Source organism: Musca domestica, unplaced genomic scaffold, assembly GCF_030504385.1.
Source record: "Musca domestica strain aabys unplaced genomic scaffold, Musca_domestica.polishedcontigs.V.1.1 34, whole genome shotgun sequence".
Classification (NCBI taxonomy): domain Eukaryota; kingdom Metazoa; phylum Arthropoda; class Insecta; order Diptera; family Muscidae; genus Musca; species Musca domestica.
The window spans coordinates 8,006,729-8,033,852 of NW_026712313.1; the positions used below are offsets into that span (position 1 = coordinate 8,006,729).

Here is a 27,124-nt window from a genome sequence, read left to right on the forward strand (position 1 = left end):
ATAAGAAAGGTTGCTCAACTTCAACGAAACTGGAAAAATGCAACTCTATGCTGGAGTCCTATAGTATCAAATAGACTTTTGAATATGCAACAGTTGGTTCTGTTTTGTTTATTATTAATTTTTTTTAACAAATGTCCTATATTGGAAAAAACCGCGAAACAAAAATGGAATTTTGGGGTTATTCCTCAAGATTGCATTTAAAATAGTAGGACAGTACAGTTTTATTCCAATATTGTACAATGTGTTGCCCATTAGCATCGAAAGTATGTATTTATTTTGCAACCGAATTTGAAATAATTTCATATTATTGTATATTCAAAACAATACACATACATTCACAATGTGTATATGTTTTGACAGAATAAGTGCTCCAAAAGAAAAAAAATTGTATTTAGGGGGTAGCTTTATTTTATTATATTACATAAATTTTACTTTGTTTACCATGTTTTCCATAAAACTAATTTAAATTCAATTCTTGCAGTTTTGGAACAGAGCAACAATAATATCGAATATTAATCTGAATGAAAATATGCCATTCGACATACAAGGACATATAAGCCACCATTTCTACATTACTCCAACGTGGCAACACCATGTGTCGCATTGGCGCCAACCGCATGCAACAATTACGCCGTTCAAATGTCAAACATTACCAAAATAACGCCGTTCGCCCGCCATTATTGCGGCTTTATTTTCTGTGCTCACATTAATTTTTTGTGATATACGCTTGCTTTTTTCGTAGAATTTTGCTTTTGAAAAAGCATATTAGCATAACTAAACGTGTTAAAAACCACCATAAAAGTATAAAACTTTAAAAGTTTTATACATTTTTCGCGAAGTGCATAAGAAGAAACGCGACGCGATTACATGAGGCGTCTGAGAAAACCATCCGCAAAAGGCAAAAGTGGTGAAGACTCGACAACGGCGGCTAGTGCATCTTCAAGTGATATTCATATTTCCAACGAAAATACCTCCCAAGAGGATAGTACGACGCATGGTACCACAACAAAAATTCTGGAAAATATATCGCCCACCACCACTTCAAAAACGTTGGTGACAACGACACCAACCAAATCCTCAAAGTCGTCACGACGCAACGCAATGGATACAACAAATGGCGGCGGCGGCGGTGGGAGCACTGGTGGCAGCCCAACAAACAGTCTCATCAGTTCGGATGTGTTCAAGCATTTTGAAAAATCGGGAAAGAGTGAATTGTACGGAATCGTTTTTGTTTAACCTAATCTATCATAGATAGCTCTTCTCTCTGTAGATATATATGAAGAATACTCCATTCCTGCAACATGCTTTGTTTTGTTGGGGAATTGTCCATACTTTTTTCGTTGTCATTTATTGACCAAAAATAATCTACGATCCAGCAGTTTTGCAAGAACAGCATTTTCAATGCTTTTACCGTCCCCCACTTCTCTGCACGGCAGCATTAAAAAATATATATTTCATCATCCTCCCAAAATCAAATAAAGACAACCGTAGTAATGTAACTGCTGCTTATGTCCACCAAACACACTCAACATAAACTACCTAACTAACGCTTGGCTCTGTTGTAAAACAAAAAACTTTTGTGTTCTTGAATAATTTTCGTTTTAGTTTGAAATATTTAAAACAACATGTTCGCGACAATGAAAGTCCATATATGGGAGCCAAGAGTGATTTTAAATTTGGTGTCTCCAGTGCCATATATGATCTATTGTGGCAGGGTGTTCGCTGTAACCTGAAGAAGGATACCGTGTTAAATACACTCGGTGATGTGGTGGTAAGTAGATGATTTTAATGAGTTTTTTTAATGATAGTTTAATTTGTTGTTGTTGAGATCCTATAGATTCCTACAAAATTTTCGCTCGCCTTTTTGGTATGCATCCAGCCGGCTGAAATCGCAATTGAACTTGAAATGTTTGAGATAGCGTTTTTTATTTTTTACAAACATTGGTGCTACTCCTAGGATGTTACATATTTATTTAGGGGAATGCTTCTGTGTTTTCGAACCAAACTACTACATCTCAAATAGCCTTCGTCTGGAAGATTGTGTCATACCTTATCGAACTGATTTGGAATTTGGTTTTTTAAAGTGTTGAGGACCTCCTAGCAAAATATGAGGAATTCGGAAAATTTTGAAGATAAATTCTGACCGAATTGGCTTGTGTTTGGCGTTTCGATTTCTAGCTGGCTAGAGTAAAATATAGATCCAAATTTTGACATAACTTGAGGGTTCAAACTTTACTTCTAACCAACAATTTCCAACAGATATGACGAAGACAGAGTTCTCCCCTGTCTGGGACATCGGATGAGCTCTTTTTACAATGTGTTAGATTCTTATTTCGTACTATTTTGAACCCATTTAGTTCCAAGAACCCATCCGTATACAAAGTCAATAGCAAGGTCATCAAGAATTCGCACGCCATACATTCAATTTTAGTGCTATTAAATCCTTTTTATACCCTTCACCATAGTATGGAGGGTATATTAAGTTTGTCATTCCGCTTGTAACACCTCTAAACATAAACCCCACAAAGTATATAGATATTCTTGATCAGCATTAAATTCTATGTCGATTTAGCGATGTTCGTTCGTCAATCCGTCTGGAAATCACTCTAGCCTCCGAACGAAATGAAGTAGGTTGATAAAATTATACTCAAATGTATATCATATCTACAGGCCTTTTGGTATTGAAAATATGCCATGTAGGTCCACGTTTGGTATAGCCCCCTCATATAATGGTACCTCCCTATTTTCGGTATTTTGGTGATTTAAGCGACATTATTCACCGGAAATGTTTCCAATTTGGTATTTGAAGTTCGTAATAGATACTACAGCCTATAACAGAAAATTGTCCATGCAGGTCCACGCCTTCGTATAGCCCCAATACAACGGTTACTCTCGATATTCGGTATTTTGATGGTTTTTGGCGACATTATTCACCGGAATTATTTCAAATTTGGTATTTGAAGTTCGTAATGGATACTACAGCCCATGACAGAAAATTATCTGTGCAGGTCCACGCCTTCGTATAGTCCCCATATAACGGTACATCACGATATTCGGTATTTTAGAAATTTAAGCAACATTATTCGCCGGAAATGTTTCAAATTTGTTGTTTGAAGTTCGTAATGAATACTACAGCCTATGACAGAAAATTGTCTGTCCAGGTCCACGTTTTGGTATAGCCCCCATATAATGGTATCTACCTATATTCGGAATTTTGATGATTTTAGCTCCATTATTCACCAATTTTTTTCAAGTTTCGCATTTGAATATTGTAATGGCTTATGCCAAAAGTTGCCTATGCAGGTCCACGTCGTCGTGAACATACGGCTACATTCGGTATTTTTAAGATTTTAACAGAATTTTTATCGGATTTTTGAAAAATTGCCAAATTCTTTTCAGAAGGTGGAGGGAATTCAAGTTTCAGCCCGGCCGGACTTACAGCTTTTTTACTTGTTAGGAATCAGTCTCGGTGGTGGTTTTTACTTAGTCTTTCCGAAATTTCGCTAGGGCTTTAATTTCCTATCAGCCTTATATCTACATAAAAATTCCGAAAATTCGAAAAATGTTCTCTTCTTGGTCCATGACGGCGCCATACAATCTCATATTTATTCTGTGTAAGTGACAATTTTTTTTAATTTCAAATCTTACTTTTTCAGCCCCTTCATGAAGACTTTCCTTCCCTGATTTTGGATGTGGTGAATGTTTTGGACGCCGAAACCTCTCTGATGACAGATGGCATACAAGAAGAGCGCTTAATGTTCTGTCAAATTCTGAAGGATTTGGAAAAGGTTATACCGGATAAATTGATTAAAGAAAGACTGGAAATCGATACACTTCAGGAAGTTGGTATCGTCAAGAATAAAGTGTTCTATACGAAATTTATTAAAATTAAAACAAAACTATAGTAAGTCCAAACAAAATTTCTGAAGTTTATTCATCATTTAATTTATGTATTTCTTCTGTATTTTTGTAGCTACAAACAACGACGTTTTAATCTGTTCCGTGAGGAAAGTGAAGGCTATGCCAAGCTCATTACGGAATTAAATCAAGAATTCGAGGATGATGTTACCTCCGATAGCATTATGGATATAATTAAATCTTTGATTGGTAAGTCTGCAAAATTTCTTAATTGTTTTTATTTTATATTAATTTGACATCTCTGTCTCTAGGTTGCTTTAATTTGGATCCCAATCGTGTTTTGGATATCATTTTGGAATCCTTTGAATCACGACCAGAACGTTGGCAGTTATTTATACCCCTGCTGAGGGCCTACATGCCCAATGGCACAATTATTTGTGAAGTTTTGGGTTATAAATTTCGTTATTTTGCCGATGGAAAAACACCACGATCATTATTTCATGTCTGTTCATTGTTATTGAAATATGGTGTGATTGATTTAAATGATATCTATGTGTGGGTAAGTAAAGGAAACCATATTTCTGTTAAGCATGAATTTATGTCATTCTTTTTGATTGGATAGCTTTCGCCAACTGATTGTGCCATCACCAGTGAGTGGGAACAGGATTTGGCCGATGCCAAGGAATTTGTGCGCAAAATGAATGTCATTGTTACCAACAAGGATAAAGAACCCGCCGAACCAGAACCTGAAAAGGAATATAATTTAGTAAGCAATAAAATTTTCTCCTTTTGGACATATAAATAATCATTTTTTTTAATTTTTTTTCCAGGAAAAATATCTTGCCAATCAAAAATTTGGTTTATGTGAAGGTCTGCTCAAAGTAGGCGACTGGGAGAATGCCCTGAAAATCATTAAAAAATTACCCGAACAATGTGTGGTGGTACATGAGCCAATTGCACGTGCTTTAGCCGAATTAATACACATCAGTATCGATCAGCTGTATCGTACAAAATGTTTTAAAATCTCCCCTGCGGCAACACTGCAAAAGCGTCGCCTAGCCGACGATTCAAAGCTATTACAAAAAATACGCGCCAAAGATTTTAGTGATTTGAGAAGTTATGTCATTCCCATGGTTATTGCATTGGGTCCATCTTTACACTATGACACTGTGCTTATGTATAAATTAATACGTATTATGCGTACCATAATTATGGACATGGGTGTGGATAGTCAAAATCTACCACCGCCGAATAGTGAATCGGAGACGTTGTACAATGAGACCATGACCATTATGGATGCTGCCATCTTGCCGGCATTATCCTATTTGGATTGCAATTGTCCCATAGCCGAGGAGATTTGGACTGTTTTGAAATATTTTCCCTATCACTATCGGTAAGTGAAACGAATGTCCTTCCATTTCAACAAGGAGTTTTAATTTATCTACTTCAAAATTTCTATAGCTATGCTCTTTATGCCCGCTGGAAAAATGATACCTATCTGTTGCATCCCCAGCTGATAAGACGTCGTGGCAAGGCCCAAAAACACATTAAGGCCATCATGAAACGTGTTAGCAAGGAAAATGTCAAACCCCTGGGACGTCAAATTGGCAAACTTAGTCATTGTGCTCCGGGTTTCCTTTTTGATTACGTAAGATTTTTATTTCCTTAAAATTGTAAACATTTTAATCCATATTGTTTTTAATTTTGTAGATACTTTTACAAATCCAAATCTATGACAATTTAATTGGCCCTGTTGTCGACTCCTTGAAATATTTAACTTTCCTGTCATTTGATTGTTTGGGTTATTGTTTGATCGAAGCCCTTACCATGGCCGATAGAGATCGTTTTAAACATGATGGCACATCCATATCATTGTGGCTGCAGAGTTTAGCCTCATTTTGTGGTGCCATCTTCAAGAAATACAACATCGAACTCAGTGGTCTGTTGCAGTATGTGGCCAATCAACTCAAATCGCAGAAGAGGTAAGAAATAAAACCAACAATTCATTGTTGTAATTCTCTTCACAAAATCCGAAGTTATGAAAATTTTTGGAATGAGATTTCACTAGGAATTCAAGATCTTAAAGTGAAAAATTCAATTTGAAACATGTCAGATTTATTTCAAAAATTATCCTTTTAAAAACATTTTTCCTTTATAGTTTGGACTTGTTGATCCTCAAAGAAATTGTCCAAAAAATGGCTGGTGTCGAGTCTGCCGAGGAGATGACCAATGAACAATTAAATGCTATGTGTGGTGGTGAATTGCTGAGGGGAGAAGTAAGTTGTCTTCGACCTCATGATACAAAAATGATACTAATTCTATTCCCTTTCTTTCAGGCTGGCTATTTCAGTCAAGTAAGGAACACCAAAAAGTCATCTCAGCGTCTTAAAGATGCCTTGGCTAATCATGATTTGGCTGTGACCTTATGTCTGCTGATGGCTCAACAAAAACATTGTGTTATATACCGTGAAACGGCTCAAAGCCACTTGAAATTGGTGGGCAAACTTTATGATCAATGTCAAGACACCTTGGTTCAGTTTGGTACATTCCTGGGATCATCGTATTCGGTGGATGAATATGTAGAACGTCTACCCTCCATCATTGCCATGCTGCAGGATTATCATATCAATTCAGATGTGGCATTCTTTTTGGCCAGGCCCATGTTTACCCATCAAATAAATGTGAGTAAAATACCTATGTTTAAAAGATTTTCTATTAATTTTGTTTCTTTGCTTTTCCAGCAAAAATATGACCAACTACGCAAGGCTGATCCCAATGCCAAGAAACTAACCAACAATCAAAAATTGCAAAAATATCTGGAAGCCACCAATTTAATTATGAACCCCATTGTTGAGTCTGTACGCCCCTTGCATGGTCTGAAAGTCTGGGAAGACATATCGCCTCAATTCTTTGTGACATTTTGGTCCCTCAGCATGTACGATCTACAGGTTCCCCATGATAGCTATCAAAAGGAAATTAACAAATTGAAACAATTGTCACAAATGGCAGCGGATTCCAAAGATTCGGTAAGACATACAAAAATTTGTGTCAGAAGAAATATTACTCATGTTTCTGTATATTTTTAGAATGCCTCAAAAAATAAAAAGGAACAGGAGCGCTATATTGCCCTCATGGATAAGCTACAGGATGAGCGCAAGAAACAGCAAGAGCATGTGGATAAAATCTTACAACGTTTACAGCAGCAGAAGGATAATTGGTTTTTGTCACGCTCTGCCAAGTCAGCCAAAAATGAGACCATTACACAATTTTTACAATTGTGTCTGTTCCCAAGGTATGGAACCAATGGAGTTTTTGACCTTTTTCATATGTATAATCATGATTTTGTTTGATTTTATAGATGTACTTTCACTGCCCTCGATGCCTTATATTGTGCAAAATTTGTCCATACCATACACAATTTAAAAGCGGCAAATTTCTCAACATTGCTGTGTTATGATAGGGTAAGCAACCAATTGCCTTTAGGGTAACAAATACTCCTGACATCATAGAAGAATAAGGATTCCAATGTTCATCTGGAAAATACTAAATTTCGAAATTTATATAAACATTCTGTTCTCTTTTCACCTTTTATAGATCTTTTGTGATATCACATATTCGGTAACCTCTTGCACCGAGAATGAGGCAACACGTTATGGACGTTTCCTCTGTGCCATGTTGGAGACAGTAATGCGTTGGCATTCGGATCAGGCCACCTTTAATCGTGAATGTGCTAATTACCCAGGATTTGTTACGAAGTTTCGTGTTAGCAATCAATTTTCCGAAGCCAACGATCATGTTGGCTATGAGAATTATCGCCACGTTTGCCATAAATGGCATTATAAAATCACCAAAGCCATTGTGTTCTGTCTGGATTCCAAGGAGTATATGCAAATACGTAATGCTTTGATTATTCTAATGCGTATTTTACCTCACTATCCGGTATTGGCAAAATTGGCACAAATAATTGAACGAAAAGTGGAAAAGGTCAGAGAGGAAGAGAAAAATAAACGGCCGGATTTGTTTGTCATAGCTTCAAGTTATATTGGTCAATTGAAAACGAAGGCGGCACAAATGATTAAGGAAAGTGATTTCCATCAAGTGACAGAGAGGCAGGTTCGGGCAGAAACTGCACAGGCTACCGCAACAACTACGTCGTCATCTACACCCGCCCCTACTGCTGCATCATCGGCCACAAATACAACACCGACATCGTCGGCAGCAGCCACCACAACTCCACCGATATCGGCTGTCATCAATTTAACCGGCAATGGCAGCAATACTCCCTCCCTGCCCACAGAGACCAAACAGACCAGCAATGGGGAAATAAAATCTGGTAAGAGAATTTAATTTAAACCAAAAACCAGGAGATAATTTTATTTGTCTCGTTTCAGATAAACGCGAAAAGGAACGTTCTGAACGTCCTTCGAAAATTATCAAATTAAATTCAGGTTCCGCCACCTCGGAACGTGAGCGGGAACGTGAACGTGGCGAACGCGACACCGCCAGCGGACGCAACATCACCACTGTCATTGATATCAGCAATGAACCGGTTATGCCAACACCCATCATCATATCGGATCGTGACAACGATCGTCACAGCAGCACTCGTTCCATTAAGGATTCCAAAAAGGATGAACGTTCACGTGATCGTGAAAGGGATCGGGAGCAAAGGGATCGTGAACGTGATCGCGAATCACATCGTAGTCAAATATTGGATGATATCATCATTGATGCCACTTCATCGTCATCATCGTCTCGTTCGAAACGGGATAAGAGACGAGAGGAACGCTATCGCAATGAATCGCCAGTGGAAATAATCGAAACAACACCGGTGCCGTTGAGCAGCAGTAGCAAAAATGACTATGATCGTAATGTTGGCAACGACCGTGATACACGCGATCGTGACTATGAACGCAATGAACGTGCCCGTGATCGTGATTTGAGTTCAGTTTCGAACGAAAGTATTGGTTCAATGCAACAGCAACAACGACGTAGTCAAGATGTTATAGAATATGAAAAAGGTGAGTTCGTTAATGGGATAATGTTCGTTTTGGGGGGAAATCCAGATCAAATTTTCTATAAAAAATATTAAAAATTATTCGGATAGTTTTCGAAGTTAGGAAAAAATTATCCAAAGTATATTTTTTGTATAAAAAATATTCGAATATTTTCTTTAGGAAAAGATAACATTTTCTATAAAAAATATTAAAAATTATTCGGATAATTTTTCTTTCGGGAAAAAAATATGGATATCTTTTTGGGACAAAATTATCCAAATAATGTTTTGTATAAAAAAATATTCGAATATTTTCTTTAGGAAATGACTATCCGGAAAATATTATCTATAGAAAAAAATTATCCGAATAAAATTTTCTATTCCCAAAAATTATTCGGATAAAATTGTCTATACTCATAAATTATGCGGATAATATTTTTAGTAGGAAGAAAAGGATCTAAATTTTATTGAATAAAAGAAAAATATGTCGAAAAGAGCATCAAATTTTAGAATAAGTTTAGATTTGTTCGAAATGGTCACCTTTGGCACGAGTTATGGCCTTCAAACGGCCAATGAAACCGTTACACTCTGCCCGAATGTTGCTGTGAGGTATATTGACCCATTCCCGGCGAAGCGCTTGCTTAAGATGATCAACACTTCGGCATTTTTTAGTGCCAATCTTGCTTTCCAAAATACTCCATACACTATAGTCCAACGGATTGGTATCCGAAGATTTTGGTGGACGTTGTGCGGTGGAAATGAAGCGAGTAACCTCATTTTGTAACCATTCTTGGGTGGCGGTGGCGAGCTGATTGCGATGGTGCTGAGTCCTGTTGAAATGTCCAAGGTCTGCTGCGAAAATGTTTGCGTGCCCAAGGCTTTAATACACCCTCCAGAATATTTTCGCGATAAAATTCATCATTTATTCTGATACCACGGTCGATTAATACGAGCGAAGAGCGACCATCGGCAGTTATGGCGGGCCACACCATCACCACATGGCCAGCACTTGAGTTCTGGTGACCAACCGAAGGTGCACATTTCAGCTGACCTCTTTGGCAAGTAAACACGATCATTTTGTTTGTTTACAAACTCCCGGACGACGAATGTTTTCTCATTGGAAAAAACCGAATTCGGCAGTTCACCACTTTCGGCCAAGTGAAGCAACTCTAGCTCTTTTGAGTCTATTTTCTTTCTGTTGCGGTGTAAGTTCTTGCACTTTTTGGAGTTTTAATGGCTTTACCTCGAGCTCATTTTTCAATTTTTGCCGAATGGAATATTGCGATATGTTCAGCACACGAGCCATTTTTCGACTATTGCGACGCGGGTTTTGATCAAGTCGCTTCTTTACTTTTCGAACCATTCCTGCTGATGTTGCTGTTTTCTTCCGTCCACTTGACGTCGGGCTACGCTACCTGTATCACGGCAACGATCGATGGTACGAGACACAAAAGATTTATTCACATTTAAATGCTGCAGTTCTCTAACGATAGCCACTTTTGGTTTTCCAGCCAAATATAAAGAAATCACACTATCACGCTTGAATTCCATCACGAATAATTTTTTTTTCTGGGCGTACAAACAGTCGTTGTCACTGAAATAATTTTAACAGCTGTCGGACGAGTGACGAGAAATGACAGCAGTCTGAAGTTAGTTGCAGTTTTTCATCTCACCCTGTATGGGAAAAAATTATCGGAATAATATTTTATGTGGGAAAAATTATCCGAATAATATTTTTTTATAGGAAAAAATATTCAAATAATATTTTTGAAATGAACAATTATCCGGATATAGGGAAAAATATGCGAATAATATTTTTTATGGAAAACATTATCCGAATAATCCTTTTTTTATTTTTCGATGGGAAAAATTATCCGAATAATATTTATCCGGATAATATTTTCTATAGGTTCAATACTTCGAATATTTTTTTCCTATTAAAAATATTAACCGAAAAAATTATTTGCATGATATGGATAATAGAAAAAAATTATCCGGGGAATATTTTAAATAGGGAAAAAATATCCAAATAATATTTTTGAAATGAAAAAATTATACGGATATAAGGAAAAAAATGCGAATAATATTTTCTATGGGAAATAATATCCGAATAATATTTTCTCTAGGTAAAAAATTATCCGGATAGTATTTTCTATATTTTATTTTCTAGAAAAATTATCCGCATAATTATTTTTTCCTATATCTGAAAAAATTATTTATCCATATCATGATAATAGAAAAATATCCGAATAATAATTTTAATAGAAATGAGTTATCCGAATAATATTTTCAATAGACAAAATTATCCTGATATTATTTCCGAGAGAATAAGATTATCCGCAACCGAAAATATTATTTGCACAATATGGATAATAGGAAAAAATTATCCGGATAATATTTTCAATAGGAAAAAAAAATTATCCAAATAATATTTTTGAAATAAAAAATTTGGATATGGAAAAAATATGCGAGTAATATTTTCTATGGGAAAAATTATCCGAATAATATTCTATAGATAAAAAATTTTCCGGATAGTATTTTCTATATTTTTGATTTTATGAAAAATCATCCGAATAATTATTTTTTCTATATCCGAAAAAATTATTTGCATGATATGGATAATAGAAAAAAATATCCGGATAATATTTTTAATAGAAATGAGTTATCCGGATAATATTTTCAATAGACAAAATTATCCTGATATTATTTCCTAGAGAATAAGATTATCCGCATAAAATTTTCATTGGAAAAAAATTATCTGGATAATAATTTCGACTGGAAATTGTTATCCGAATATTTTTTATAGGAAGTAATTATGCGAGTAATTATTTAACTTGCATTTTTCCTTCTATTTTCAGATTCGAAGCGTCGTAAAGTGGATGCCTCCTCTTCCAATTCAAAGGTTAGTATTTTGGTGGAATCGTAGTTTTCCTAAGTGTGTGAACTGCACCGGCTGCAGCAGCGAATCTACTACTACAACCATAAACAACAACTACAATAATTCTAAAACAAAACCTCCGTCATCAAAAATAAGTACAACAGTAACAACCACAACAAGAAAAGAAACAGCAGTGACGACAAGAAGAAATCCACAAAACGACAGCAACAACAACATAAGAAAACTAACGATGACAATCATCAGCCACAGTATTGTTGTTGCAGTTCATTTCTTTTTGGCAAGCAAGTCTGTCAGTCAGTCAGTAGAGCAGCAAAACAAAGTTTCTTACCCACCGAATGGACATGACAATAAATCTCTGGCTAATTTGTGCTTTCTTTTCGATTTGTCCGATGGTCCAGTACTTCTAGTATTAACCTCCCATAAGTTTTAAGCTAAGCTATCAACAACGACACTCAGGATATAGAATATTGAAAGTATAGCCGAAAAACTCACACACACAAACACAATCAGTCACTACTACCAAGAAGAGCAAGAGATAAAAAAGAGTTCTAAATTAAGTTATAAATAATTGGCCGGCCCAAGAAAAACAAATGCAGAAAAGAAAAAAAATGGATGACATATAAGTTTGAATTAAAGATAATTTTTAATTTTGCTTTTGATTTACAAAATATTTGAATAAGAAATTTTTTGATTTTTATAATTTATCCAAAAGTAGTTACGGCGTTTTCGCCTTTTTTGATTTACAACATTTGAATAAGAAAGTTTTAGATTTTTTTTTAATTTTTTTTCCAAAAGTTGAATTGAAATTGAAAAATTTAAAAAAAAAACATTTTTCTTTTCTGCATTATTAAATTCATTTAATTAAGTAATATATCTAAGTATGTCACTCCCATATAAAAACCATTGGCCTTTGTGGTAAGTACATAATTATGTATGTATTTCAAAATTATGAAGAATATTTATATAGTTTAAAACAAAAAGGAGATATCATATAACTCAGACATAGGTTGCTAAAAGCATTGAATTGGATAACAGTTTTGTTTAATTTGTGATAGATTTTTTTCAAAAAAGAAATAATTTAATTTTAAAGACACATACAATTGGATATTTAATATATATATATAGAGAGACTTAAAATGATAAGTAGTTTTAAGAATTATATAAGATATAGTATTAAGTGTATCTATGTGAAGGGACTTCATCAACTCAACTGACCAACTCAAGTGAATGAAACTCGTTAACAAATGGTGGAGGTATCTTCTGTTAAAAGAACAAACAACAAAGTTTGGTAAAATCGACTCGGACATAGTGGAAAATGCATGTCATTATTTGTATCAACAAATCATCACTGCCGAAAAAGGGGGAAACCGATTATTCGTATAATTTGTGCTTGAATATTTTATCGTCAACTAATATAGAAAGTGCTGCACGTCGAATTTCAAACCTGAATTCCAATCTTCAATACAAAAGAGTTATGTAATTAATATCATCAAATATGAATTGAGCAGTTCTCGAAAAAAAAACTTGGGATACCGAGAAACACTATACATTTGCCAGACTCAATCAAGAATCGCCATGTTATTTGGATTTCTTCGATAGTCTTCTTTTCGCAATTATATTGAAATCAGTTCTAGTTGCCTGTATAAGCTGGACAATATAAAATTCGACGATCATGAATCCTGTGCCAATGTTAAGGGAATTGTTGCAGATAAAAGAAACCACATATATTCACGATGACAATTCTATTCAACATTCGACAGCGTTTGGGTACTCTGGACAACTTATTCGAGCATACGAGACAACCGAGTTTCATCCAACAACGTTTCATCTGTGAAAACTACTGCTACAATGGTTGTACGTCAATTGATACATTAAAACCCTGCCATGTCAACCGGCTGACTTCAGCCAATCGGAACTTTTGTGGAATAACAACAAATTTTAAGCAGTCAAAAAAGTTTTGGGTTCGCTAAAATATAAGTATCTTGATTTATCTTCTACGTGTGGTTAACCGTTATTCGCGAAAAACTATGAGGGGAGGCCAATAACTGCAGATTGTATTATACTTCCGTACATTTATATGGGCAATGAATTTCTCGCCCTGGATGAACTACAAAACAAGTTTGGATGCGCGAATTAGCGAAGGATACATCATATTCATCGTCGATCCTGAGGATGTAAATTATTAATATATAAACCACAATTCAACACCGCAATACATCGAGCGTTGCAAAAATCCAACCGAGGGAATCTATTCCAATATTTTTGGAGCAATAAAAAAGTCTCTGATCTTTAAAATCTGACTATATTGAAATGACCAAGGCGCTGTACGTTATTCGCGAAGATCTATGAGGAGTGGCCAATAACTGCAGATTGGATTGTCGTTCCGTAAATTTATATGGGTCAAAGAACTTCTCGCCCTGGATGAACTACAAGACGAATTCCTCGTTGATTCTAAGGATGTAAATTATGTATATAAACCACAATTCAACACCACAGCACATCGAGCGTTGTAAAAATCCAACCGAGAGACTCTTGTATATAATAGAAGATTTTCACCCATTTATTCCAATATTTTGGGAGCAATAAAATGCATCTTCTAAGTCAACATTTTATGGACAAGTTTTCTAGGCAACGGAAAATTCACTTTTTATCCGAAAACAATGTGAAAAATGCTAAGCAGTTGTAAGATTCCGCACGCTACTTATCAGTTCGGATGTTTTTAAAATGTCTTGGAAGAAAATAGATCAGTGAGGAGGAGGAGGAGGAGGAGTTTTAATGTTACAACTCCATCACCGTTCATAGTTTCTTATCAACACCTTTCCAGCTTGACTTTAAATATATATAACAAGGAACATGGATTTACGTTTACGTATAACGACTGCATAGCGGAGCATCAAGTCCTTGTTTGCGGAGTATCAAGGTTATTTCTATTTAACCTAAAATGCACGGCTAATTTTAAATGGACAATCATCAATAGCACATACTTTCCTTAATTCATCTCTCGATATTCAGCTTTGGATTTGAATTGGAATACAATTTTGGTCACGGACCTAGACTTGGGAAATTATGTGTTGCTGCAGGTTAAATAAAAAGGAACGTTTGGAAGTTTAACTTTATGGCTTAAATGGATAACGGAACTGCTATCGCCGTCATATCGTAAATGTCGTTTTTATGATTCTGCCTTAATTTATTGGATTGGAGGAAGACAGCTGGAAGAAGCCACTAAATTCAAAAAAAGTTAAACTACAAGTCTACGCCTGGACCCTCCCTAAAACCTGTATTTCGTATTATCATCTGGAATATACTGTCTTCATATCTCCGGATCATTTGAAACTTCGTAGATAGAATAATCAGAACATATGATGGGGAAAATGCGAGAGTGCTACAACAACACTTATAAACCTATCGAACCCAGTAGCCGTATTATCATCTGTCTCCGAATCATTTGAAACCCCGTACAAAGAATAATTACAGCATAGGACGGGTGGAAAATGCAAGAATGCTACAGCAACACTTACAAACCTATCGAACCCAGTAGCTGTGAATACAACTGAAATCCCAAAGGAAAATGAGCTACCATTGTGTGCCTGGACTATACTTACACATGTTGCTGATGTTATCATCAGGAATACATGGTTTTCGTTTTTCATTAAAAAATCAACATCCAACATGGAAAAATTTAGAAGTGATAAATTCAAATATGAATAAATACCCGGAAAAAGGTCGCTTCTACTAAACATAAACGCCAACAGAATGAAACCAGCAGCCGTAAATTTATCAAAGTAACGTAATTGGATACTTAAAATAGAGTGATAACGGAGAGCCCAAACCAATTCATTGGAGCAGCACATGTGAAGTTTTTTCTGTCAAGTATTTACTGAATGCAAAGATCAGAGCAACTCGGAAACTCGGCGAAATGGGTTATTGCTGGAGACATGTTCAGTCCTGGATTCAGAAAATTAATAGCTTTTATACCACATATGCATAAGTTGCTTACAAATAGATTTCGGAAAATTCCTCATTAATCTTCAAAGCAGAATTGATTTATTGGATGGACATCAGGACAGACCAAATTCTACAAAATCAAATTTTACTCAATATCCACGACAAGGTGACCTTGGAAGATTATTCGAGAAAATTGTTTTTGGCGGCTGGATCATTTGGGACGACCTTTTGACATTAGTTGTGCCTCTTCAAACTTAGTTCAACTGGTTTTCAATTTCACAATAATTTTTGAACTTTTGGAAACTGTGTTCATCCAATGGAGTTCCAGTTAAAATCATCTTTAACAACTATGCTGAATATATATTATCCCACCAACTTCCCGTCATAAAAATGAAGACCCCTGAATCCAAGAAACATTTGCAAACGCTTGAAGAAGAATATCATCTATATTATCTGTCAAGTATTTACTAAATGGAAAGACCGGATCATCTGGGAAACTCGGAGAAATGGGTTATTGCTGGAGACATGTTTAATTCTGGATCCGGAAAATTAATTGCATTTATACCACATATGAATATGGAGCTGGTGAAAAGTACAAATAGATTTCGGAAAATTCTTCAATAGTCTTCAAAGCAGAATTGAATTGACATCAGGACAGACCAAATGTCTACAACATCAAATTTTACTCAATATCCACGACAAGGTGACCTTGAGATTATTCGAGAAAATTGTTTTTGGCGTTGTGCCTCTTCACACCTGCTTTTCAATTTCACAATAATCTTTGGACTTTTGGAAACTATGTTCATCCAATGCAGTTCCGGCTAAAATCATCTTTAACAACTATGCTGAATTTCTGCTGAATAAATATTATCCCACCAACTTCCCGTCATATTAATGCGAGCGCCTGGAGGCAAGTAAAATTTGCAAGGAACTTGAAAAAAAATCATCTACATTGCATCGTAATATGACGTGTTTCGACAACTAATCCAGTGATCCTGAAAAAGGAAAATTAAAAATGACTTCAACAACCATTCAATGCCTTAAGAATCACTGAGAATTTGGGAACAGTGTTCATCCGACAACATCTTTGGTGCACCTGAATCAAAAATTACATTTTCAAAGGACCTTCTGGATTATGCCACGCTTGAATTAAAGAAACAAATCTACATTATCTTCGTTGTGTGTAAATTCAACTGCAAAATAAATAGTTCTTACTGTATACAAAATCCTGTCTTCCACGATTCTACATTCATCTGCTGTCTTTTCTGCTATTGCCTTTGAAATGGAAATTGTGTGTGCCTAATTTTTAAGTAACCCTATTATTGGACGTTTAAGAAGAAGAAGTTGTTTGTTCTCGGTGATCTGCAAATGCTGCTGCTCTCTTGTTGTTGGGGGAAAATGTTGGTCTGGCCCAAAAAAAAAAGAAAAAAATATTTAGAAAAAACTAAAACCTACCCACTGGTATGGTCATGGCGGTAAGTTTTCTCACAAAAAATAATCCCCAAATTGCAAGAAGTCTAGATATTACAAAAATGTTAGTTTAGATAGACTAAATAACGAAAAGAGAAAAAATTATATCCCTTATAAGGAAGAGGTCTTGAATATTTGAAGTACATGTTGAGGTTATGTCTTAAAAACAGCAATTATGTATTTGGATTGGTGGCTTTTGTTAAAACTCGTGACAACTGTTTTATTTAAAATAATATACGCTATATTTATACTTGCAGAAACAAAATCTAGACGATCACATCGAGCAATCGAAAAAGGAACGTGGCCTCAAGAGTAAAGAACGCAAGGAGAAACTTACCGATGAGGAAAAAGATGCACGTAAAGAACGCAAATTGGGTCGCAAACGTGAACGTTTAGAGGAGACCAGCACCTCAGAACACAAACGACGAAGAGATGGTGAGTAGTGTTTGGACAAAATTCTGATTTTAGTCTCAAGTATGTCTTTATGTCTATAGAGAATATTCTTGAAAATCCGCGTCTTTGAAAAAAGTATTCTTCAAAATCCACAATTTCTTGTCTTGCAATCCTTGAAAGTATTTTTTTTTTTCTTAAAATCTACGGATACAAGTCAAATCACAGCTACAACCTAAAACTTTAATGAAAATCCACATTTTTAAAAAAAACTTGTTGAATATCCCTAAAAAATCCACGTTTATAGCCTCGATGAAGCTTGAAAAAAATATTCATAAAAATATCACTTTTAAATTTCTTTGAAAAATATTCAAAAAAAAAATCCGAATTTAATTTTCTGGAAGTCTTCGAAAAATTTTTTAAAAAAAAATCCACGTCTAATTTTCTGGGAGTTTTGAAAAGATGTTCTTAAAAATCCACAATTTCTTTTCTTGCAATCCTTAAAAATATTTTTTATACCATCGGCCATATGGCTAGAGAGGGTATGGTATATATCATTTGATACAACCAAAACGTGTCACATCGAAATAACGGCTTTCGACCGTAGGTCTCTTTGGATCGAATCCGTTTCAGGACATTTGGAGTTGATGTAAGGATGTCCGTCCGTGTGTCTGTCTGGCTGGCAGGTGCGCACGATAACTCTCGAACTCTCAAAACAACAAACGTCAAACTTAGATCGAGTTCGGTGATGGGCAATGGGTGAGATAAAAAAAACTGCAACAAAGTCAAACGTCATAATTTTAATTTTTTTTTTTTAAATTTTATTGAATGAAAGCAAACAATTTCGGAAAAAGCAGCAAATTTTAGGATAAGTTTAGATTTGTTTGAATTGATCACCTTTGGCACGAATTATGGTCTTCAAACGGCCAATAATACCGTCACACGCTGCCCGAATGTTGCTCTGTGGTATTTTGGCCCATTCCCGGCGAAGCGCTTGCTTGAGGTGATCGACACTTTGGAATTTTTTTAGCTCCAACCTTGCTTCCAAAATACTCCAGACACAATAGTCCAACGGATTGGTATCCGGAGATTTTGGTGGTCATTATGCGCTTGAAATGAAGCGAGGAACCTCATTTTGTAATCTTTCTTGGGTGGCGCGTGCTGAGTGCGATGGTGCTGAGTCCTGTTGGAATGTCCAAGGTGTGAGACCAAAATGTTTGCGTTTACAAGGCTTTAATACACCCTCAGGAATATTTTCGCGATAATATTCGGCATTTATTCTGATGCCACGGTCGATCACTACGAGCGGAGAGCGACTATCGGCTGTTATGGCGGCCCACACCATCACCATGGTCGGCGCTTGAGTTCTGGTGGCCAACCGAAGGTGCACATTTTCAGCTAACTTCTTTGGAAAATTCTCACCAAAATGCTTTTGTACGCTTGTAAACAGTATAAAGAGCTGTCACTGGAATAATTTTAACAGCTTTCGGACGAGTGGCTTAGAAATGACAGCAGTCTGAAGTTGGTTGCAGTTTTTTTCATCTTACCTGGGTCTGGTAATGTAGTGCTTTAACCGTGTACAGTACAGTACAGCATTACAACATTGCAGCTGTACAGTCGTCATAGTGCTATCAATCCTTCATGAATTGTTGAAAAAATAAACAATACCAAACGTAAAAATCACAAAAACGTTTATTGATGATATTTTTTTTAAAATTAAATGATTTTTTTTGTGTCAGGAACATTTTTATAATAGGATATTGCTGAAATCTTTGTAAAAATTAGTTAATTTAAAAAGAAATATATTAAAAAATTTGAGTAAAGATGATGACAATGTCTGTGTGTCATTATCGCTGTTGCAGGTGCTCCATAATTAAGTGAAATATTTAGCAATGTGTATTTTTTAATAAAACATTACAATTGCTAATTTTTAAGTTAGTCCTTATTAAGTCCTTATAATTCTTTCTATAAAATATTCCCCAATTTTATTCATGTTTGACCTTAAAAACTAATTTTCCTATACAAATCCTAAAATATTCCTTTTTTTCTTTTTCCATTTTTTTCCAGTGCAAAATGGCGATGATGATCTACAGCAGCGGGAACGTGATAAATATCATGCCAGAGTAAGATTCCCCTGAAACAAAACACAACTGCTCAACGTCTTACTTATTGTCTCTAAAACATTCCAAAACGTATATTTCTCATTAGGATAAGTCACCGCATGTACGCGATACACGTGAACGTTCCCATGAGAAATTCGAACGAGACCGTGAGCGAGAACGTGAACGAGAACGCAGCTCTCGTGATGAGCGTAACTATGGCGGCGGTAGCAGTGGTGGAGGTGGAGGTGGCGGAGGCAGTGGTGGAGGTGGTGGGGGTGGCAGCAGCAGCAGTAGTACAAACACAAAATCAACACGAAATCGTATTGGATATTAGGAAGCTTCGTGAACCATACACACAGATATACATGATATTTTAAGGCATTTTTTCCTCTATCTCAAGCATCATTTGAAACATTTATCCTGTTTGTAAGATGTCCAAAGGAAAACATAAAAGGACCACAAATGGAATGAAAAACAACGCACGCAATTCAGCATCTTCAATAATAAAAACAGCAACAACAACCACACACAAATGTAGAAAATCAAGCAGAGAAACCAGAAAATAAAATTCTAAATAACCTCCGAATAGTTTTATAAAAAAAGGCAATTCGCCCACAATTTTAAACTTGATACACACATACATTTGCATAGAAATACATCTAATTGTTTAAGTGAATTCTAATTATTATTATAATTTTTTAAAAGCTAAGTATTTCTTCTTAAATGTAATTTGTATTTAAAAAGAAATTGAAATAGTTTCATGGTTTATTATTTTTTTTATAATTAATAATACATAACTAATTTTCTACAAATAAACAAAAGGATCTTAAATTCGGCATAATTTTGAATGTCTGTCTCCCGCACCTAATAAGTTGGCCATAATCTATACCAAACCATCGGAATGAATTTGTATTTTTCATTCATTCTCTCCCATTATTTTTCGATGACAACTCATTTTTTTTTAGTTTAACAAATACCATATTTTCATAAAGCTAAGTGTAAAGAAAATTATAGTTTGTAACATTGTATTTTTTAAATCACCCTAAATGTTAACAACAACCACAAGAAGAATAAGAAGAAACAGAAACCATTTTCTAAAAGCAAAACAACAAATCAAAGTTAAAAAAAAGAAATGAAAACTTGAGAAAAAAAATAAAATATTTTTTTGGTCTTATCTAAAGTAAAACAAGTAGTAATAAAGACAAAACAATAAAGAAGATGATGATGAAGAAGACTTTTAAACATAAAATAATAAAATGAGAATTTGTTTTTTATTTACTAATTCAAGGGTTGTAGGTAACTTGTGTCAGAAACCAGTTTGAGAAATATTCTCTAAAAATCTCTTGAAAAATATCTTAAAAGTCCACGAATTTTGTCCAGGTTGCCTTAAAAATATTTTTTTAAAAATACCTCTATTATAGATTTAATAGTCCTTGAAAAATATACATCCTAATATCTTTACGATTGTAGCACTTTTAGTCCTTGAAAAAGTGTTCTTGATAACATCTCGATAATACCATTGCTAGTACATGGAAAATATTTTTTAGTTACAGTTTTTTAGCCCTTAACAAAATATTCCTTAAATATCACCAATTTTGGCCTTAAAAGTTCTCGAAAAAATATTGTTTAAAAATCCACAATTATAGCCTTAATATCCCTCGAAAAAATATTCCCAAAAATCTACGATTGCAGCCTTTAAAAAATAAAATATTCTTTATATTATTATCTAGGTATTATGGTAGTTAATTCCTTTTAAAATCTTTAATATTCTACGTTTATGTCCTTCACGGACCTTAACAAAAATATTTTTTAAAAGTCCACGTTTATAGCGTTAATAGTTTTTGAGAAATTAACCTTAAAACACCCATGGTAATGGCCTGGAGAAAAAATTCCGTACAAATTCTTCGTTTTATATAACTGTTATAGTCCATGATTTTTTAACTTCATGTTTATAGCATTGATGGGCCTTGAATAAAAAAATATTCCTAAAAATTTATCATGAAAAACTCAACAACATGGTAACAGACAAATTGCGACTGTACAACTTTAACGGCCACTGCTATCATTCAATTGTGAATGAATTGCGGGGAACACAAAAACATCAAACGTTAACAATTTTATTGGACATTTCTCCTCCTGCAATATTCAGAAAGCTCTCAGCTTACAGTTGCAAAATTTCTCTCGAATTTTATTCTGTTATTGGTGTTTTGTGTCAAAACACAGGGTCTAATGAAATTTGTAACTGCTAACGGCCACGTGCTATCATTCCTTCGTAAATTAACTGCGAGAAGAAGAAACAATAATCACTTGTGGCTGCATATAACTTTTATTGGAATTTGTGTTATATATTTAATTATTTAATGTAATGTCTATTCTTGAGAAAAATAATATTGAAATCTACTGAAAAATATCGAATGACATAAAGCTTGTGTGTGTCCTTGCTGATTTGACTACGGACATCGGCTGGCATTGACATTTGGGTATTAAATATTAAAAAACTACACGTGCTAAGTAATTACACTTACAAATAAAATGGTGTAGTCTTTCCTGGTGGTAAAGTTAAAGTAAAGGATGTTGTTGAAATCTCTCAAAATAAATTTACTAAGGAAAGTCGATTAAGGATGTTGATTATGTACGTGAGGCTCTGTAAGAGTCTCGCAAAATAAACAATATATCGAACTGGGTTTAAGTAGTTATTGATAAAAAATTTCAAATATCAGTGGTTTGTGAGTAAAAGGAAAAATACCCTTTATCAATTTTTGTTCTGTTTCTACTTTAATATTATTTAAACTGGGTCTAGTAACGTAGTGCTTCATTTAACCGTGTACAGTACATTTTCAGAGAAACACTGCAGCTGTACAGTCGTCATAGTGCTATCACCCCTTCATGTATTGCAGAAAAAGAAACAATACCAAACGAAAAAATTACAAAAACGATTATTGGTATTTGTGTGGAAAATTAGATTAGAACATTTACATGAATTGTGTTGTTTTTTCACGTCGAGTAAATTTTTATAAAAGGAAATTTCTGTAAAAATTTGTTAATGTGAAAAGAATTTTATTACAAAGATGAAGTAAAGATGACCATGTATGTGTGTTATTGTCGGCTTTGTAGGTTTGTTTGCTCCATAATTAAGTAAAATGTTAAACAGTGTGTATTTTTAAAGTAAAACATTAGAATTGATGAATTTTTAAGGGTGCTTCATAATTAAAAGCAGATAAGTAGTAGTTGAAAACAAATTTCAAATATCTCAGCCAACGTTGGCAAGTATACTTCTGCAGTACTCCTCTTAGCAATGTACAGTGCACCATGTATGTAAAGTGGTAACGGCAGTAAACTATCATTCTTTAGTGAATGAATTATGCTAAGAAGAAGCAATAACAAACGAAAAAAATACATGTTGCAAAGACGTTCATTGGCATTTGTGTTAAAAATTAATTTTATTAAAAGTGATCATTTAAATGCAATTGTGTTGCTTTTCGTTCGGTGAAAAGTCATATAAGTGAAATCAACTGAAGAAAGTCGGTTGAAAATGAAGTATTCTTCTGCCGTACTTCTCTCAGCAATGTACAGTACATTATAACAGCCAATGTATGCGAAGTGTTAACGGCAATAAGCTATCATACCTTCACGAATGAATTGCGATAAGAGGAAGCAATAACAAAGAAATAAAATACTTGTAGCAAAAACGTTCATTGACATTTGTGTTAAAAATTAATTTATTGAATGTGAATATTTAAAATAGATTGTGTTGTTTTTCATTTCACGAAAAGTAATATAAGAGAATATTGAAAGAATCGTTGTAAAAGAAAGCAAATATAAAGAGGGAATCTAGTGAAGAAAATCGGTCGTCAGATGTAGCATGTGTGTGCCTTTATTGGCTTTGTAAGATGCATACAAAAATAATTAATTTATATGAAGTGTTCTCTTAATAAATGAAATACTTTGAAATGTATGTATGAAATAAGTTGAACAATTTGTTTAATAAGTGAAACAGCTGAATTTTTAAACATGGAGACAAGGACAAGGAGATAAGTAGCAGTTCCAAAAAAAATTCAGAGATCACAACCAATGCTGCCAAGTTCATTTCTGCCGTGCCTCTCTCATCAACGTGCATTATAACAGACATCATTTCTTCGTGAATGAATTACGGTAAGATGAAGCAATAACAAACGAAAAATTACTTGTTGCAAAACGCTCTAGGACTTTGTGTTAATAATTAATTTATTAAAAGTGATCATTTAAATGAAATTGTGTTATTTTACATTTCGTGAAATGTGCTGTACGAGAATATTGAAAGAATCTTTGTAAAAGTAAGCATAGAAAAATAAATCTACTGATGGAATTCGGGTAAAGATGAAGTATGTGCGTATGCCTTTGTAAGATGCATAAAAAAGGATCAATATATGTGAAGTGTTCTCTTAATACATAAAATACTTTGAAATGTATGTTTGAAATAAGCGAAACCGTACCTAATACCTCCACTGCGTTGAATAATTTGTTGAATAAGTGAAACATTACAACATTAACCTTGCGTTGAAAAATATTATGAAATTTTAAGCAAGGAGAAAAGGAGATGAGTTGTCGTTACAAAACAAAAAATTGCGGAGATCACAGCCAATGCTGCCAAATATACTTCTGCGTTACTTCTCTGAGGAATTAACAGCCAAAGTATGTGAAGTGTTATTGGCATTAAGATATCATTTCTACGTGAATGAATTACGGTAAGAAGAAGAAATAACAAACGAAAAAATGACTTGTTGCAAAAACGTTCATTGGCATTTGTGTTAAAAATTAATTTATAAAATGTAATCCTTTAAATGAAATTGTGTAGTTTATCATTTTGCGAAAAGTCAAATAAGTGAATATTGAAAGAATATTTGTGAAAGTAAGCATGAAATATGAAAAGAAATCTAGTGAAAAAATCGGTTGTTAAATGAAGCATGTGTGTGTTCTTGTTGGCTTTGTAGAAGCTCACAAAAAGAATTAATAAATATGAAGTGTTTATAAAGAAGCGAAATTTTTTGATATGAGTGTTTCAAACAAGTGAAACATTGTAATTAACCTTACCTTTCTGCTTTAAAAATTTGCTGAATTTGTGAGCGACTGTTCATCATTTTTAGGCGGTAAGTAGCCATTGAAGCCCACTTTATTGAGAATCACGATCAGTGTTGCCAATTATTTCATTAATGAAATCGCTATATTTACATTGCCAGAAAAGAAACACTTTTTTGGATATTGTATCAATTTTGTTCTTTATTTGTTTGTTTTTCTTCTATTTGTTCGAGTGCAAATAACAGTATATATATATGTTTTGTATTAATACATATCTTTTTTTGTTTTGTATGACAATATTATTATATTTTTTGTTTTGTTTTTTTCTTATAAATAATAATAGTTATCATTTGAATTCGATCATAATCATTGATTATTTAGGTTTCTTTGTTTAGCAGTTTTGTGCTTTGCTTTGGTTTCAAGTTACTATCATAGTTTTTGTTTTGTATTTGGTATAAATGTTAGTCATGTTTTGATGTTTTTTTATTTAAAAAATATAAAAAATAAAATAAAATAATCAAAAAAGGACATTTTATACAAATTAATACAAAATAATTTCGAGTGGGAAAAATTAAAAGCTGTTTTATAAACTGAAAAATGTGTTGAAAATAAGAAAAATATTGTTCTGTTCCAGAACTTACAAGAATCCATTAGTTTTACAATTTTTTCGATATCATAAAGCAAAAATCGTTTACCGAAGTAAAAGTTTTTAAATTCTTGCTATTCTGGAACAGAGTATATGTGTATATATTTTTTGAAACGTTTATTCTGACAGTATTCCGGTTAAATATATTTTGGTAATGAATGTATGTCTTGAGAAAATACATAGCACGCTTTGTAGGAAACTGTGGTAAAATCGTTTTTTAAAAATAACAACAAAAACACATTTTTGAAATAGTTTTTTTTTTTTATTAAAATTTGGAAAAATAAACACAAAATGTTTAAATGTTTCACTAAGTATGTCTTATTGTTGTTGTATAATATCTGTTGTTATATATATTTCCCTTATAAAATAGTTTATTTGTTGTTGTTGCTTTTTCTTTTGCTAAAAACGTCTGTTTTGTCATTCAACTACAATAAAAACAAAAACATTTTATCTAAATTATATAACTATGTTATTTCATATATGTATTTGTTGTTTTGGTTGCTTTGTGATTATTGCTAGCAATAAATATATGTTGTTTACAGTGTTGTTCAAAAGTGAGACAATTATTATTACAGTGTGGGAAAACCTTTTCGAATCTCTATTGAAAATTGACCTTATCATTAGGGGTTTAGAAATAGTTGAAATTTAAGGAAAAAATGAGGCAATTTGTATTGAAAGGAGGTATTCTATATAATGGTGCAATAAGTAAGGTGTACACATAAATTACAAATATCCCATTTTTTTTACAAAAGCAACAAACATCGCTGAACACACTTTTTGTTAACATTCTCAGCAGATCAAAAGTAATAAACTTGAATAATCTGTAAACGTTGTTCTTATGTTAGACGATTCGTGGTAAAATTATAGACCAAACTGAAGATATTTGACAGTGAAACAAAACATGAAAAGTACGTAAGCTGTTACACCAGTGTTGTCATACATATAATACCTAAAAATCACACTTTTAAATTTTCGAAATGTCGGTAACGTTGTATTGAAGCTGCGTCTAAAAGTTGACCTTACGTTGAACTTTATTACGAGAAATTAATCCGACTGGCAATCTAAAATGTGAAATTAAAGCCAATTTGGTTTGATATTTGTTCAGCGACTTCCAAAATATTGGCAACCTGTATTGCATGGTGGAGGGTATAATGATATACAAGGTGGCGCAAAAGTAAACTTCCGATGTTTTTGGCTGCAATTTAGTTTTAGTTTTTGTTACATTAAGTCGAGAATATGATGTCATGTAAATAGCCGCCGCCACAGTTAATTGTCATTAGATCCATTTTTATGGCATTTTCCACCACTTTGACCAAAGCTGCCGGCGGCTGGTCACCACATTCTTGACGGATATTGTCTTTATGATCGGAAAAAGTCTGAGGCTTGTTGACATAAAACCTCGACTTTAAAAAGCCCATCAGTGCAAATCGCTAAAACGGGAGATTAGGAGCCCGGGAAATGCATACTTCAGCATATCGATTGTGGCACGTGTAGTGTGTGCCGTTACATCATCCTGTTGCAACCACGTGTTTTCCAATCCCAACTCATCAAGTTGCGGCAAAAAGAACTCGTTCATCATTGCTTTCTAGCCATTGTATTCTCACCATTCACAGTAACCGTTCGGTCCGCGACCTCTTCGAAGAAAAAGGTCCGATGACTCCTCCAATACCGTACAGTGACTTTGAGCTCTTCGTGGATTTCCAGTAAGAAGCGTAACTTTTGCTTTATTACGTACCCGCAAAGAAGGAAATGGGCCTCATCAC

General features: G+C 34.1%; 1 protein-coding gene across 1 annotated transcript; it reads left to right on the forward strand.

The window, feature by feature from the left end:
* The first annotated feature begins 686 nt into the window (after positions 1-686).
* Positions 687-20,917, forward strand: LOC101887538 (THO complex subunit 2). The gene is made up of 20 exons (XM_059125567.1): positions 687-1,214; positions 1,606-1,771; positions 3,657-3,904; positions 3,974-4,107; positions 4,170-4,417; positions 4,481-4,624; positions 4,689-5,251; positions 5,320-5,506; positions 5,569-5,840; positions 6,017-6,134; positions 6,195-6,539; positions 6,600-6,884; positions 6,945-7,150; positions 7,217-7,319; positions 7,453-8,191; positions 8,250-8,879; positions 11,713-11,756; positions 17,426-17,603; positions 19,626-19,681; positions 19,767-20,917. Exons 1-20 carry the CDS (start codon positions 868-870, stop codon positions 19,992-19,994), a joined length of 5,241 nt encoding a protein of 1,746 aa, XP_058981550.1. The 5' UTR covers positions 687-867; the 3' UTR covers positions 19,995-20,917.
* The last annotated feature ends 6,207 nt before the right edge of the window (positions 20,918-27,124 follow it).